Here is a 17,167-nt window from a genome sequence, read left to right as displayed (position 1 = left end):
GTTGTGCACTGGCCATTGCTGTCTGCATATCAGTTTGCTGAACTCTGTCATTTTGGAAGTGAAAAGACAGTGTGACTGTCAGGAGCTGATTACATCAAGCTGTCAAAGGTCAATCAAGTCATTAAAAGCTCAACTTGTGCTGTTAATAACATTAACACTAGTATTTCAATAATTTAGTTTCAGCAAGCCATTGGTCTGATTGTGTCTTTAATTGGATAAGATTAACATTCGTCACCGTCAAAACAAAGAAGAAGAAAAAAATGAAATAGTGGAAGAGATTTGTCGCTCGGGGCTTTCCGTAGAACTACGCTCAGTGGGTGGGGAAGTGCAACGCAAAGGCAAAGAGGTCAAGGGGAGGAGGATACCACGTGTGATCAGCACCATGTACAGCACTGTCCTTCCCCCCCCTGTATACTTGTTTCTGTAAGCTTGTACCCTTCGCATGTAGCCAGCTAGCCGGAGAAGCAGATCTATTTTTCTATTTCCTCTGCAGACTCGCTTAATATCAGGCAACGCAGCTGGAAGGGATTTCTGTTGCAACACTGACTCCCGACCATGGTGAGCAAGACCGATGACATCCCGGCGTCAGTGCCTAGCTGTAATCCGACCGAGTTTGCGGATGAAGCAGGCGATGGAGCACAGGACGGCAAAGAAACCAGCAAGACATGCGTGAAGGATTCCTGCGGCTGTGGTGAGTCTGCTGCGCGGACTGACGTATCATTCAAATCCGCTGTCATTACGTCTAAGCTAACGTTACAATATATAAATAAGCACGGGTAGCACATATGGTAATGGGGTGCATACAGTAACTGTTGAGTGTTAGCAGTGTGGCTTGTTTGGTTGTCGGTCTCTCTGCATAGCAGCTAATGACCTGAAGTCACCTGAATGAATCCCCGGTAGACTCAACGCTTAACATGGTTACATGGTCAATCCTGGCAAATGCTAATGATCCCATGGGCTTCATATGCTAATCGGCAAGCAAGCTAAGCAACCTTCACGGGCTCTGATCCATTTCTGTGTCCATGGGTCATAGCTATTAGCACACAGTCACACTGGTGACGGAAGCTGCATGTACGACAGGCTAACCCAAAACAAGTTAGCCGGTATGCTAACATTAGCCTTCTGGGTGAGCGAAGCTAGTAGGTTAGCTAACTAGCAAACAGCCGCTTCTGTCAGAGTCGGCGCGTCACTTCGTGATTTCAAAAGACGAGCAAATGTAGTGACGACCTGTGCGTTTATCTGGCAAAATGTTCACCTCCTTTTGTGGCACACGATTGATTCACTCATCACAACGTAGGGGCTCGTGTTGCATTAACGCACATGTCCTGCAACGGCTTGTCGGAGGAATGAACTGAAGGTCACCTTCAGCGGAGCTGCGCACTCCACATGAACACAGAGCACACAAAGGGGGGCGGGGGGGGGGGTCGCCGACATGGTGGCATTGTATATTACGGATATGTGTCAAACAAGCTAAGTAAAGAAAAATGGTTTCAGTTGAATTGGTAGTTTTAAATATCTTCTAGGAGATGCCAGTTGTATGAAATGGCCTGTGCGTGTTTTAGAGGGGGGACATTCTCAGTTTGCGCCCCTCCCTGCTAGTAGAGATCAGATCGACTGTTCCTGCTCGACCGGGAAGCGGAAGTTGGTTGTAGTAAACGTCATGGCGCGTGCACGGTGAGAAGGAAGGTTACGCTAATAATACACGAACAGCCGTGTAAGCAGGTGAGTGCGCTGAAAAAGATAAAAGTAGTGTTGGCGGCTCGCAGCGGAGCAGCAGCAGCAGCAGAAGACTGTTGTTGGGAGGTAGTTTAAATGGGACAGTCCGCCTGTGAAGTTATTGTTACACAACTTCTTGACAACCAAAAGTCAGTCTGCGTGTGTCCCATGTGGGACCTTGACTCGTCTCTTAGTGTCATCAGTTAATTTCAAAACACTGGACAATCCTGCTAAGCTGTTTTTTATTCATCTGTTTGTTTCTGACTGGAATGATGACTTTGTGCTCAATTTAAGAGATTCCACAAATAGTCCTTAAGCAGTTAAGATTATTTTAAATATATTTTAAACGAAAGTATCTAGCTTCAACTTCTCAGTATTGCTGCTTTTCTTTGTCTTAGCCTATAATTAACTTAACGTATTCCTCTGGAAGTGTTAGTTTGACAAAAACAAAATCTCACACTTTAGGAACGCATCTTGGGCATTTATTGACCATCTTGGGGCCCAAAGGATACTAAACAGGGAATTCATCATGATGCATATGATCAAATGCTGCAGTCTTGTTTGTGACTAGCCATAAAACCGGCAAGTTTGCGAATACATAATAGACAGTGATGGATGGGCTACATGTCTGATGACTAAAGCAACAGGACCAGTACTAACAGCACATGGCAGGGCAGCTGGATGAGGTGACTTTATGAGGCTTAATATTGGCAAAGTTCGACCTGCATAATCTCAGGAATAACTACTGAAACCGTGGCACTACTCATCTCCTCACAAGGTGCTCATTATTTTTCATTCTTTGGTGCAAGGTATTTTGTGACTACTTTATGAAGTCCATCTTAAACAGAGCTTCTATTCAGCCGGCGTTGTTGTGAAATCCCTCTGCAGACGCATGATTCAGAGAACATCTGACCATCGGGAGGTTTACTTTGTGCTGCAGAAAACATTATTGGAGACGGACCTTGTGTTGTTGTTGTCAGGGTTGTCCGCCTGGCTAGTGTTGCCATGACAGCAGTCAAGGGCCACAGTGATAAATAGCTGGCTAGATTTATTATTTAGTGGTTCCCATGAGATGTCGAACTAAAGAGAAGACTACCACGTGAATGAGCACCATGAGTTGGCTGTTTGATCCAAACAAAGGTTTGAGAAAAAAATACTTGGGCTGTAAGCCACTGTATAAATACACACTTCCACAGATTTTTATTTGATCTGTAATCTGATTTTATTTTATTTTTCATTATCTTGGCCTTATCACCTTTTTATCTGATAACTGTCTGTCCCAAAGTTTGTTATCAGTTGAAATTGTTGTCTCACCTCTATCCCTCATTTCAACAGGAAATGTGTCAAGGAAACGTCTTAATGCGTTTTATCTTCCTCCCCTTGCAGCTGACAGGAGATTTGTCATGTTAAAGGGAACATGGTCTCCCCTTGTCTCCTCTTTCCTTTCTTACTGAATTTCATTTCATTCCTGTGGAGAGAAAGGGATCCGTTTCGCAACAGACTGCTGGATTGCCTCATCACTCACAAACGAAAGGATCCAAATGAGCTTTATTTGTTATTCCTCATTAAACATCATTTTCACACTTCCCCCATCTAACTAAACTATAATTTGTTCATCAAACTACAACTACGTGATCTCAAACGTTTGCTGAAAAATGTGAATTGTTCGTCTATGAGAGTGGCCTTTATCTATACTTTAATAATGACATTGTATCAAAACTATTAAAGGAGTTGCTCGTAATGATGAGTTTCACAGTGAGTTTTGGCTTCTTTTGTTTAGCTGTGGGGCAACTTTACTTGAATTTGTCTGAGTGTCGTTTTTATCTGTTTTCAATGAGAACACTCTGGAAAGCCACTGCACGCCACGTGCTGAGCACCAGACAGGCGGACTCAGACAATGTGGTGAACATGGAGGCATATTTTGGCTAAAGAGAAATAATACAGACCTAAAAAATAAACTATATTAGACTTATGTGCATGAAATGGATACAAACACAAATTTGATGCATCACTTTAAAATGTATAATATATATATTATAAGAGATTGAAGAATAAGAATTGCTGCAGTTTAACCTCTCAGACCGAAATAGTTCAGATCTGATAAGAAATTAAACGCGTCCGCACAAGACACTGATAATAAAGGCCGCTTCACTGAAAGCCCTCATTCTCCAGCTGCTGTGTTTGTTATTCAGCTCCTCATTTCAGTGCGTTCCTTCCCACCCGGGCTCGTGGTACAGTTCTGAGGCCCCGCCCCTCCCTCTGGCCCTTTCTCTCAGTAACCCTGACGCAGTTTACCCTTGACAGGGAGCAAGGACACAACGGCTGGCAGCACTCGAGTCCCAGTGAGACATCCACCTACTCTGGATTTTGGAATAAATGTGCCTGAAGGCCTCATTTTTATGCATGTTGTTTTTCTCTCAAGGTAACTGTCTATGAAAGTGGGGAGATTAAATATAGTATTATGTAAAATAAAGTGATTCATGAAGCCTTTAACTTTTCTAAATGGATAATAAAATGCAAATATAAACTCAAATTTCTCAATCTTTTGAAGCAGTTTTCAATTTAATGGTAAAATACTTGAGTTTTCACTTGACAATAATTAAATTAGCGCGACAATATGCAAAACTTTGGTAATTTCCTACAACCTAATTTATACCAGAAGACAAGATAATGAGTTATTGTCATTTATCAAAAGAATAAGGTCATCTCTTCCTAGCTGACCTACAGCTTTTGGATTTTCCCTGATCAGCCATGCAAATAATTCCCTCCTGTGAATGTTTAGTTACTTTGTTTCTAATGCCTCAAGGCTGAGCTCCATTTGGTGTTGCAATAGTGTTTCAGCAGATAGGATGAGAAGAACGCCGGGTTACTTGTTATCTGATCATTTTGGTACAATCATTAATTATCGTGGCATTTAGGATCAATCTTTCTAAAGGAGTTACTCTTTTGTACAGATGCGGTTTGTTCAGTTTATGATTGAAAGTGAATGGACATGTGCTCATTCTGGCGTTTGTGTGCGTGGACTTTGTGTTTGACTGAAATGTGGAGAACACCGGGATACTAGCGAGCTTTACCTGAATACGTCTATCTATAAGGTAATGTGGCTTCAGGTGCTGTGGGAGCTTTTGTTTTCAGGATGGCTTACATTGCACAACAGGGTCCATTATTAACTAACGGCAGCTGTAGAATTGTAAAGAACATCGGTTCGTCCTCGGAGGGTGTGGCTAGCTGCTCCAGACGCGTGGCTTCACACCCGTTTAACTCTGTCACAAGATGTTCCCTTCGCTGAAGATGTTGTCTTCTCCCCTTGCAGGGCCCGGTGCAGATACAGCCATGGTGAACGGCGATGGGGCCCACGAGCGCACGGAGGCGGCGGATCCCAAGCAGGACGCCATCAGAGAGACGGACGGAGGAGAGGATTGTAATGAGCAGGAAGTGATTGTCATCCAGGACACCGGCTTCACCGTCAAGATCCAGGCGCCTGGAACCGAGCCATTTGATCTGCAGGTGAGGATTAGCGCTCGACGGGCAGCCGATCACTGGGCCAGGTGATCCGACGCGCTAAAAGCACTGCTCATAAAAAGAGAAACCTGAACTCTTATTTATGAGGCCACTGGCCAATCAAATAGGTGTATGTTGTTTTTAATTACATTATAGCCTACACTGGCTATTTCTGCATTTTACTTGACGACGGTCACGACTGAATTAAATAATTTCAGCTGTAAAAATTCTCACAATCCGATAAAACTGATGGATTTGGTACTTATTTAAGATGGTACTGGTTCAGGGATATTAACTAAAGACAATTAATCTGAAACACAAAAAGTTGTGTGTGTGGGTCAAGCTGCAAATATTTCTGACGCTGCTCTTGCCTCCCTCTCCTCCATCAGGTCTCTCCACAGGAGATGGTTCAGGAGATCCATCAGGTGTTGATGGACCGGGAGGACACCTGCCACCGCACCTGCTTCTCCCTGCAGCTGGATGGAAACGTGCTGGACAACTTCGCTGAGCTCAAGTCCATCGAGGGCCTGCAGGAGGGCTCCCTGCTCAAAGTGGTGGAAGGTCAGAGCCTTCTTTTAGTTCGCTCATGTGGTTGTCTTCCCTGGGTTAAGAAACACTAACTCCATAGCTTGGTCTAGCTGTTGGCACATTAGCAGCTTGTTTAAGTCGGGTATGTAGTGCAATTTTATCTTTTTAGAGAATGCAATCAAGATATTATCCTTAAATGACACATTTTTTATGGAAAATAAACGTAATGGATTTGAGGGTTTACTCCATCTACAGCTCGGCACTATATATTTCTCGCTGAGGCTCGACTGACCTGCTGGGAGGAGACACATTAGCCCCATCTGCTCCTTGTCAAACCAAAAAAAATAACCTTTTTTGCTTACTTTTATCTCTCTCCTCTCCAGAACCGTATACAGTGCGCGAGGCTCGCATCCACGTGCGCCACATCAGAGACCTGCTGAAGAGTCTGGACCCGTCTGACGCCTATAACGGGGTGGACTGCAACTCCCTCTCCTTCCTCAGCATCTTCACCGATGGAGACCTTGGAGGTATTGCGTAGTCGAGCGGCCTGTGTCCTGCACCTTCCTGTTTTGCGGGTGGACTGCAGGCATTTATATCCGCTTGTTTTCACGCGACCGCAGATAGTGGCAAGCGGAAGAAAAAGGGCAACGAGCTGGAGCAGATCGACTGCACCCCTCCGGAGCACATCCTGCCTGGCAGTAAAGATCGCCCCCTGGTTCCCCTGCAGCCACAGAACAAGGACTGGAAAGTGAGAAGCAGTGCTGACTGTTTAATTAGAAAACATAAAGAGGATTGATTTATGCAAATTCCTCTTGCAAACTATTTCTAGAATAAGTGTCTGGTGTCATTTGAGGCTGCATTTACTAATGTGTGCCATTTTTGACTAATCCAACAGCCTCTGCAGTGCCTGAAGGTCCTGACCATGAGCGGCTGGAACCCTCCACCTGGAAACAGGAAGATGCACGGCGACCTCATGTACCTGTGCATGGTGACCGTGGAGGAGCGCCATGTCAGCGTCACCGCCTCTACGCGCGGCTTCTACCTCAACCAGTCAGTTCCCCCTTGCCTGTTGTTACCGCTCTGTGTTTTCGCTGGATCGGACTCTCCAACCTTTAAGCGCCATAATCTTTACGGTTTATCATCCTAGTTTTGAATGCCAGCAAGTACAGTGGATTCATTTGAAAAGTTGGAGAAAAGTTTGTTTTCTGTTTGTCTCAACAGTTATTTTAAGTTGCCCTCGGTTTAGAAGTGTTGAGAAGTACTGTCGTAGTGAAGTCCCAAAACGGAAAACTTTTTATAACTTGTTATAATTAGTAAACGTCTTCTCTGCAGTTGGGAAGTTTGCCACAATAGCACGGCATAACAATGTGAGTAACAACGGTCATGTGTGTTCCAGATCGACTACTTACAACTTCAACCCTAAGCCATCCAATCCCAGCTTCCTAAGCCATTCTCTGGTGGAGCTGCTGAGCCAGATCAGCCCTGCCTTCAAGAAGAACTTCACTGCCATGCAAAAGAAAAGGTACAAATATCCTCCTCTTAGTGCCCATATATATATATATATATCCTAATATGCTCATCCACTGTGCTAGGATATGAATGCCTCAGTCTTTCTGGCTTGTCTTTTCTGCTTTACTTATCTGTCATTTCTCTTTTGTAGTGCTTCTTATCTGCAATCCTTCAACAGTTGATTCATTCATTAACGTTATTCAACCAGGTGAAAAAAGGCAGTCTCTTACAGTCGAGCCCTCGCCAGTTCAAAGTCTTACAACACAATAAGCAAATAAACAAGACAAAGTAAATGAAAGAAATATGGCAAATCATAAAGCTACAATTTTGGTAATGTAGGAACTTAAATAAATAGTGTAAATCAGAGGAGCTAGCTGAGATGTACGAAGAGATTGAGTAGATATAAGTTATTACTCTTGACGTTTTGTTGCTGCAGAGTACAGAGACACCCGTTTGAGAGGATAGCCACACCGTTCCAAGTGTACAGCTGGACAGCGCCGCAACTAGACCACGCCATGGACTGCGTGCGAGCTGAGGATGCCTACACCTCCCGCCTGGGTTATGAGGAGCACATACCTGGACAGGTGAGCGGGCTGTCAGCAGCACAGTAAGCAGCCAAATAATGTCAAGTCATCTCGTGCATTTTAAATTTCAATTCTTTCTCTTTTTTTCTTTTCTGCCGATTTGTCTCCAGACCAGAGACTGGAACGAGGAGCTGCAGACGACCCGAGAGCTTCCCCGGAAGAACCTGCCTGAACGCCTGCTGAGGGAGCGGGCCATATTCAAGGTACAGCGGAGACCAGATGGCACAGAATCATCCAAAGTCCTGTCTCGCTCTGTTTTTTTTTTTTAATTACCAACATCTCCTATTTGTTTGTTGTCCGGCAGGTCCATAGTGACTTTGCAGCCGCTGCCACTCGAGGCGCCATGGCAGTAATAGACGGAAACGTAATGGCCATCAACCCCGGCGAGGAAACGCGCATGCAGATGTTCATCTGGAACAACATCTTCTTCAGCCTGGGCTTCGACGTGCGGGATCACTATCGCGAGCTGGGGGGCGACGCCGCCGCCCACGCCGCGCCCACCAACGACTTGAACGGCGTGCGGGCCTACGGGGCCGTGGACGTTGAGGGCCTGTACACCCTGGGGACGGTGGTGGTGGACTACAGGGGCTACCGCGTCACCGCCCAGTCCATCATCCCCGGCATCCTGGAGCGCGAGCAGGAGCAGAGCGTCATCTACGGCTCCATCGACTTCGGGAAGACGGTTGTGACTCACAGCAAATACCTGGAGCTTCTGGAGAAGACCAGCAGGCAACTCAAGGTCAGTAACGCGACTGTTGCCATTTGTTCAAGCCATTTCTTTCTGTTAAATAACAATCCTGGTAATCTCTTTCTTAGTGTCAATAAATGAAAAGATTACAAAAAAACAATGAGTTGATCCTGCTGCTAATGGTTTTCTATGAAGCTAAATGGTTTATATGTCTTCCTCCTCTATCCCCTCCATTCATATCTTAAAACAGCTGCTATATTAAAGGGGAATAAATGTGTGTGTGTGGCTTAACGCGACAGACAGACAAACAGGCAGGCTAGGCAAGGTGCAGCCTTATGAACCACACAAAGTGGCGTGGTGAGTTCAGATCCTTTGTCTGGGTGTACATTTTAGGTCCACAGGCACAACGTGCTGAACGAGAAAAATGAGGCCGTGGAGCTTTGCTCATCCGTCGAGTGTAAGGGCATCATCGGAAATGACGGCCGACACTATATCCTGGACCTTCTTCGTACCTTCCCTCCCGACCTCAACTTCCTGCCTGTGGATGGAGAGGAGCTGTCTCCAGAGAGCCAACGCCAAGGCTTCCCCCGCCAGCACCGCCACCGCTTGGCTTGTCTACGCCAGGAGCTCATCGAGGCCTTCGTCGAGCACAGGTAGGCGGTGCTTCGCGTTGGCGCGCCTCCGGCCAGTGGGAGGGTCTCTAACGCTGCTTCTGTCCCTCCGCAGATATCTCCTCTTCATGAAGATGGCGGCGTTGCAGCTCATGCAGCAGAAAGCGAACAGGGACGCCAAGGCCGGCGTGCCCGCCATCACAGAGACCGCCGAAGCCCCCTCCGAGAGCAACGCGGACACGGCCCCGACGCAGACCTCCGAGTCTCCAAGCGCAGCGGGCGCCTCCGCGGACAGCACGGGCCGCACGGAGAGCAGCGCCCCTGCTGCCACACAGGACAAAAGCTGCCCGAAGCCCGCCGTGAACGGGGTCCTCGAACCCGCGCCCACCGTGAATGGGGAGTGCAAGAGCCCCCTGGAGGGCAAGGAGCTTGAGGAAAGTATTCCTGGCTTAGCTCGAGCCAAAGAGCTGGCGGAGACCTTAGTGGCCGAAGATGGATCTTGTATTGGTACGTCGAAAAGTGTGTGTGTGTGTGCGCGTGTGCGTGTGTGACCCAATAAACGGAATAATAATGCAGTGTTTGTGAATTGTTTGCTGCTGAATGCCACTAATCTGAGTGAATCATTCTGTTGGGTTTGGGATTGTTAGTTTTAGTTAATGAAGAGCGCGTTGATTCTCTTATGGCCATGTCCACACTAGTAAGCCAGCAGGCCTCACATAGTAATGGTTGGGACTTTATGGTTTCAACTCTCCCTTTGACAAAATCTGTCTGTTGCCATTACTTTAAAATGTTTTTTTTAACCATAATCACAAACAGATCCGAAAAGCCGCGAGGTTGTCCTCAACGCCTGCAAGGCAGTCGGCTCCATCAGCAACACGTCTTTTGACATCCGCTTCAACCCGGACATCTTCTCCCCAGGTAAGCGCAGCAGGGAGGATTATTCATATGTGGAGGATGAAAAAGCCTGACGTGCATCCATGTGAATGATGTGGAAGTGCGTTATGTTGCCATAGAAAACAAGGCAGTTAAGAATCCAAATATCTTATATTGACGTTATTACATTATATGGAATCCAAAGTTAGACTTTTAAAACCACTTTGGAATATGTCATATTGTTGGAGACAAAATCAAAGAATCAGCTGGAAAAAAAAGACACCTGTAGATGAGCTAAGAACAAATGATCAACTGCTGCTACTAATAATACTTCAATAATCAGTAATACTTCATGCAACAATCATTTAACTGAGAAAAGGATGCAATCTTTCTAGTTACAGAGCAGTCGTATCTCTAAACTGTCAGATTATTAAATTTTTTTTTGGTCGGCTTCTAACTTCCTTCCCACACTGAATGTGTGTGTGTGTGTGTGTGTGTGTGTGGTTGAATTAGGAGTGCGTTTCCCAGACGACAGCGCCGATGACATCCAGAAGCAGAAGCAGCTTCTCAAAGACGCCGCTGCCTTCCTGGTGTCCTGTCAGATCCCATCACTGGCGAGTGGCGCAGACCACAGAAACACTCCTTTCATTGCTACCCACCCAGTAATAAAGAGGTGGAATTGTTTAGGTTGGGAATGCAACATTAAAGCCTGTGTTCTGTGAGCAGGTTAAAGACTGTTTGGACCACAGCGCTCTGCCCATGGATGGAGCCACGCTGACGGAGGCCTTGCGACAGCGAGGCATTAACATTCGCTATCTGGGCACAGTTCTGGAGTTTGTGGACAAGACTCCGGCCAAAGCCCAGCTGGAGCACTTCTATGTGAGTCTGAACCCGCCGAATCCAACCACACGTTATGTCCTTTTTGTCCTGGTTTGTCATTTCTAATATTTCTGTATTACATTCTTTTATTTTTTTATTTTAGAGAATAGGAATCAGCGAGCTGATCACCAGATGCGCTAAACACATCTTCAAGACCTACCTCCAGGTGGGCAGCATCTGACGTACAACTTCCGGCCTCCTCAAGCGGCGTACCCACAAGTGTCTTACTGTGTTTTTTTTGTGTTTTTTTTTTCCTGCCCACGTAGGGTGTGGAGTTGTCTGCTCTCTCTGCCGCCGTAAGCCATTTCCTCAACTGCTTCCTGAGCTCCTTCCCCGACGCCGTCGCCCACCTGCCTCCCGACGAGCTGGTGAGTCGCCGCAAGAGCCGCAAGCGTCGCAACAGGGTCCCCGGCGGCGGCGACAACACGGCGTGGGCCAGCCTGACGCCCAACGAGCTGTGGAAGAACATCGCCTCCGAGGCCAAGAGCTACTATCACTTCACCCTGCAGTGGTGAGGGCCGCCGTTTGCTCAAGTGAAACACACGTCAAAGCTGTTTGTTTGTTTTTTTATCCCCCTTTAGCATTTCTATTTTTGTTTTGTATTTAATGGTGACTAATTAATTTGTCTTCTTTACACAGTGAGAGTGTGGACCAGGTGGTGGAGAAGTACGGCTTCCAGAAAACCACTCTGCTCAGAGAGATTTCAGTCAAAACTGGCATCCAGGTAACGTCCACTTAGGCCACAGTGACCCTTCAAGGCACTTTTTAAAATCGCCTCCATGAACTTCTTTTGATTTGCCCTCCAGATTCTGATGAAGGAGTATAACTTTGACAGCCGCCACAAGCCGGCCTTCACGGAGGAGGACATCCTGAATATTTTCCCTGTTGTGAAGCATGTGAACCCCAAAGCCTCCGATGCTTTCCACTTCTTCCAGAGTGGACAGGCCAAAGTGCAGCAAGGTGTGATGTTCATAAGCATATATTGAATCACAGATAACCTAAACGCAACCTTCATAACTTGAGGCTAAATGTATGTTTCTTTACCCTTGCAGGCTTTTTGAAGGAGGGCTGCGAGCTGATCAATGAAGCGCTTAACCTCTTTAACAACGTGTACGGAGCCATGCATGTAGAGATCTGTGCGTGCCTCCGCCTGCTGGCACGCCTTAATTACATCATGGGAGACCACGCTGAGGTAGGCAGAAATATGGTGACACCTTGTGTGACGATGTCATACTGTGTGCGGCCTGTATCAAATGCTTTTTTCTTTTTTTAAAAGCTTTATTTTAGGTTTTCTAATGATGTCCTGTCCCATTTCTTAATATACCATTATACCATCCACCTTTGGATTGTGACACGTGAAGTGGTGTGCTGGGAGCCGCAAGGTTGGCGGTTTGAATCCCGGCTGCTCCATGTGCCACGTTGAAGTGTCCCTGAGCAAGACACCCAACCCCTAATTGCTCCCCAGGCAAAAATGTGATGCATGGGTTATAATGCAATGGAAGTCGTTTTGGATAAAAGCGTCAGCCAAATAACATGTAATGTAATAATTTATGGTTTTGTTAGACTGCTGCGTTGTAGGAGCCCTTTTTCACAGCCGGAGCATTGAGGGAAAGCTAAAACAAAGCAAACTTCAATTAAAGCTCAATACTACGAAAGACATGATGTGAATCATTAAATCTACTTTTTTCTTTTTCTAAATGTTTCATCTTTGGACATGACAAGTTATTTTAGTTATAGTTAGTTTTTTATTACTTACACCCAGCCAACAGATTTAAACAGCCAATTCGCACTGCCCACTACAAAATATGCATGATTCAACCACCCGAAAGACTGGGATTCAAATGACAAACAGATACGACCCAAAATAGTTGGCATTCAAATTTAGAATTCCAATATCAACGCTATGAAAGAAGCCCCAGTAAAATAACATTTGTGTATTCACCCCCAGGCCCTCAGCAACCAGCAGAAGGCTGTTCTGATGAGCGAAAGAGTCCTCGGCATCGAGCACCCCAACACAATTCAAGAATACGTAAGTTATCGCGCCACTAATTTAGCTTATGCCAAATACCGATCAAATCCCTCTGACCTGTGCGTTTGCTCCCAGATGCACTTGGCTCTGTACTGCTTCGCCAACGGGCAGCTGTCGACCGCCCTGAAGCTGCTCTATCGCGCCCGTTACCTCATGTTGTTGGTGTCTGGGGAGGACCACCCAGAGATGGCGCTGCTAGATGTGAGTGCAGCCTTTGCTGGAGATGGATGTAGAAGCTGCGATCAAGTCTCTCGCAAAGATCCAACGTGCAGACTGAAGCGACACTAATTCTGTTTGCATGGTCCCTGGCTGTGATTCCACAGAGTAACATCGGCCTGGTGCTACACGGAGTGATGGAGTATGATTTGTCGCTGCGGTTCCTGGAGAATGCCTTGGCTGTCAACACAAAGTACCACGGATCCCGCTCCCTCAAAGTGGCCCTCAGGTGGGCGGCGATTGGTCGTACATATCCGTGTAGTGGTTCTTATACTAGCTGACGCTGTTGACTCACGTCGTGCGTGTGTCGTTTGTTTTCAGTCATCATTTGGTTGCGAGGGTCTACGAGAGCAAGGCGGAGTTCCGCTCCGCGCTGCAGCACGAGAAGGAGGGTTACACCATCTACAAGAACCAGGTGGGCCCCGCACCGCGCCGCGCTGTCGGGATCTGATGCTCGTTCTTCTTGCTCGCCTGTGTTGAAGATGTCTCTGGACTATTTTTTATTTTTCACCATTCTCAGATGGGCGAGGCACACGAGAAGACCAAGGAGAGCTCAGAGTTCCTGAAGTATCTGACCCAACAGGCTGTCTCTCTGCAGAGGACCATGAATGAGATCTACAAGAACGGCTCCAACGCCAGCATCACGCCCCTCAAGGTGACCCCCCCCCCCAAATTCAAGGCCTGTTATCATCCGCTCTCCTCTCCACTGTTTTATCAGTGATGCAATGTGTTTTTTTCCACTCATGTTTTCCAGTTCACTGCCCCAAGCATGGCGAGTGTGTTGGAACAGCTCAACATTATCAATGGCATCATCTTCATACCACTCAGGTACGTAATGCCTTTAATCAGTGCGGGGAGGTCATATTCGTACACAAAAATGCACAAATCTGCCATCATTCACAAATACTGCTGCTGTATTAAAAGATTATTTAAAAAGACGTATTCAGCTGTGAAAAATGTAACTTGGACTGTAGTAATTGATTGGAGGCACAAGTCAGTGAGAGGATGACTGGTCAAGCGGAATACTCTACTAGACTTTTATTTTTGTGTGTGTTGCATTACAGCCAAAAGGATCTGGAGAACCTGAAAGCAGAGGTTCAGAGGCGGCAGCAGCTGCAGGAACTGGGGAAGAGCGAGGATCCCGCTGAGGACAGGCCACTGGAACTAGAGGACAGAATTCCCATTGATTAATGCATACAAGCCCTCGGCACAGCTACTTTCTGCTATGCGGAGGGGGGAAGGGGAGGGGAGGGGGAGGGGGGGGGGGGGGGGGGGGAAGAAGCGGTGACTCAAACAGCCTCGTCACTGTGCGTGTGGACACGAGAACGAAGGGTCCTAAATCAGCATTGTAATAAAACGGGGGGGGGGGGGGGGGGGATGTGTCATAGCAGTCCATACAACAACAAACTGACTTTACTGTAGGATGAAGGATAGTTTCCTACGAGGTAGCGAGGGAGAGTGAACATAGAATCAATGTGACGCGCAATCTGATGAATCTCTGGGCCCAGCAGCCCGGGGACGTGGAGTCACTCACCATGTTAGCTTCCAAGAAATATGATTGCACATAAAAGGGTGGTTGAGGCCGGGGGTGGAGGGGGGGGGGGGGACTGGGAGCGAGACCAAGGATGACCATGACATTGTATGCCAGAGCCTTATGCATTGTATCATATTCCCCCAAAATAATGTTGTTGTTTTTTTTCTCTGCTCAAACTTCCCAGCGCCCTGTTAGTCCTGGACCATATTTTGCCCCGCCATTCCTAAAAGAGCCTCAAAGCCCCCCCCCCCCCCCCCCCCCCCCCCCTCTCCCCGGGCATGTAGCCAGCCCTCCCTCGCCCTCCCACGGAGCTGTGAATGATACAGCACCTACCTACCCTGTCCCAGAACTCAGGGGTACTTCCTACTGTGCACTAAGACCAGAATACAGTTACTAAATTTCAGATTTAAGAATGTGAAACCCGTTCTCAGTGGCTTCTTGCAGCAAGCGCCCGTCTCTCTTACACGTCCCGGATGGTTCATTAATTCAATCGATCAATCCTTTGTACTTAAGACATTGCAGGTGGAGGCCTGCTGTGTCCTGTGGATCCTGTTTTGTCTGAGCAAGACAAACAATACAGTGACTCGTTAGTGAGCATTCGACCGGTTTGATTTAATTTGCTGGAATTTTCTTTTTCTCTAGTAATTGCGGTGGAGTTTGTAAAAGCGCACGGAAGCAGTATGGAAGTGTTTTAGGACCGTTTATCAATTGATTCAAGCCATGTCCTGTTTTATAGAAAATGTATAGTGGGGGGAAAAAGATGTATAAATCTATTGCGTTTAGACAGGTATTTGATTGGTGTTTATGGAAAATGCAGATTTGAAACGTCCATCTTTTAAGCAGTAAATCTATATACTAGCTGTGTTCAATCTTCTATTTTTACACATTGACAAAGATATGTGCATGTATGTTTGTTCTTTTGAGTGTGTGTGTGTGTGTGTCTTTGTGTAGTCTAACAGAACCTATTGGCCAGGGCTGTTGCTGCTTGTGCTGCTGCATAGTCTGAATAGAGAAAAAGCGAGCATTGGCTTTCCAAATGTTTTATTTTTCTATGCATTGTAAACCTGTGGGATGGCCGATGCCTCTTTTCTTAACACATCCATGGCCACCAATGTAGTAAACGTGTATAACTATAAATTGGAATGATTTGAACCTGAATGGGTGCTCAACGTTGGTAGTAGGGATTGATTTTTTTTGTTTTTCCATCCTTTTGTCAGCTTTTTTCAGGTGTAAGATATGAAGAAGAAAAAAATTGCCAGCTATGTCAGTTCATTGAGCAATATTTAGTGCACTTTCTCATGCTGTGTGTGTGTGTGCTGACGATCACACCGCCACCAAAAGTGGACAAAACAAGCGCTGCTTTGATGAGATGTACCAAAAGGAGGCAGATAAGGTTTGTTTGCACTTGTATACATGCAATGTGTCCCTCCCATGGCAATTTGTTACTTAATTGTTGCCGTGTCTAAATGTATGTGATTAAAGCTATAGAGAGATGGTGCGGGAATTTATACTTGGCACGAGGTGTGTAAGATTGACTGTACGGGCTGGATAACCTGAAGATAAGGGAGCTGTATTAAAAGCAAAACAGCTCTTTAAACTGAACGATTATTTTTATTATTTCAGAAATGTTCCTGGTGGTGCTCCTTAAACATGCGTTTAATAGTACAGGGTGGTTGGTATTGTGCCTTTTATTCTGAATGTCAACTAGGGTGTTAATAAGGTTCTGGTTTTCTTAGAACTATCCCACAACACTCGGGGCTACCCAAATCCTCCTCCTCCTCCTTCTCCTCCTCCTCCTTCTCCTCCTCCTACCACCACCACCAAAATGTTCCACCAGATGGCGCACTAACACTTCGTCTTAGTGACTGTCATGTATCTACTTCAATAATGCGAATTATTGCAGTACGGTTTTGCAGATATTATAAAATACAATACACTCGATTATTAAGAAAAAAAACCCAATATTACCAACCCTGGTTTATGTGATGCATTTTCTGAACAAGTTAATATCACCAGCTGGAAGTCCTGCGTTTGAAAATTGAGAGAATGATCAAACTGTTAATCTGCAAAGATGCTCTGTGTCTCTTTGCACGCGGTGCTTTGACTTGAGTGACATTAGTGCGGCCAACTAACGTTCAATGTTAATATTTCTGTTTTGAATAGAGTAGCTGTTTAATGTCTGTTATTAAATGTGATTAAGAAGTTTGCATCAGAACTGGAAAACAAAAAAAAAGGAAATCTATGGTGGAACAAGGGTGTATTTTTAAGTACATTATTTGCATACACCATTTACATTCACTTTGCAATTGGAGTGAAAACAAGTGTAGGCTATGTACTGTATATCAACTGAAATTAAATATTAAGACCGAAGATAAATATTACTTCAATTTCAAGACATAAATATCCTGTAAAAAAATAATTATTAAAGGTCTGGGTGGGAGAGTAATGTCTTCCCAAAATGTTGTGCGCTTTGCTGCCCAGTGCAGATTGTTTGAAAAT

At 45.8% G+C, this 17,167-nt stretch overlaps 1 protein-coding gene across 2 annotated transcripts; it reads left to right on the top strand.

The window, feature by feature from the left end:
- Positions 1 to 348: 348 nt before the first annotated feature.
- Positions 349 to 14,376, top strand: cluha (clustered mitochondria (cluA/CLU1) homolog a). 2 transcript variants are annotated; one of them, XM_037458066.2, is made up of 27 exons: positions 349 to 691; positions 5,030 to 5,223; positions 5,607 to 5,778; positions 6,129 to 6,272; positions 6,366 to 6,493; positions 6,641 to 6,795; positions 7,142 to 7,267; positions 7,691 to 7,838; positions 7,949 to 8,041; positions 8,143 to 8,577; positions 8,920 to 9,179; positions 9,253 to 9,644; positions 9,954 to 10,055; positions 10,524 to 10,624; positions 10,737 to 10,889; positions 10,993 to 11,055; positions 11,156 to 11,400; positions 11,529 to 11,613; positions 11,696 to 11,849; positions 11,942 to 12,081; positions 12,838 to 12,918; positions 12,994 to 13,119; positions 13,242 to 13,363; positions 13,456 to 13,549; positions 13,655 to 13,789; positions 13,889 to 13,962; positions 14,199 to 14,376. In XM_037458066.2, exons 1-27 carry the CDS (start codon positions 556 to 558, stop codon positions 14,323 to 14,325), a joined length of 4,185 nt encoding a protein of 1,394 aa, XP_037313963.2. In that variant the 5' UTR covers positions 349 to 555; the 3' UTR covers positions 14,326 to 14,376. The 2 variants fall into 2 exon arrangements, with proteins under 2 accessions (XP_037313963.2, XP_037313974.2); XM_037458077.2 differs by lacking the exon at positions 349 to 691 and adding an exon at positions 1,637 to 1,722.
- The last annotated feature ends 2,791 nt before the right edge of the window (positions 14,377 to 17,167 follow it).

This window comes from Pungitius pungitius, chromosome 3 (assembly GCF_949316345.1).
Source record: "Pungitius pungitius chromosome 3, fPunPun2.1, whole genome shotgun sequence".
Classification (NCBI taxonomy): Eukaryota; Metazoa; Chordata; class Actinopteri; order Perciformes; family Gasterosteidae; genus Pungitius; species Pungitius pungitius.
Note: the sequence above shows the minus strand (reverse complement) of the source record. Positions and strands in the feature narration are given on the sequence as shown.

Excerpts from the sequence above, each read along its gene's own strand:
- cluha (XM_037458066.2), top strand. The coding sequence starts at position 556 with ATGGTGAGCAAGACCGATGACATCCCGGCGTCAGTGCCTAGCTGTAAT. Across the intron at positions 9,645-9,953 it reads CGAAGATGGATCTTGTATTG|ATCCGAAAAGCCGCGAGGTT; the intron begins GTACGTCGAAAA and ends AATCACAAACAG. Across the intron at positions 11,614-11,695 it reads CAGTCAAAACTGGCATCCAG|ATTCTGATGAAGGAGTATAA; the intron begins GTAACGTCCACT and ends TTTGCCCTCCAG.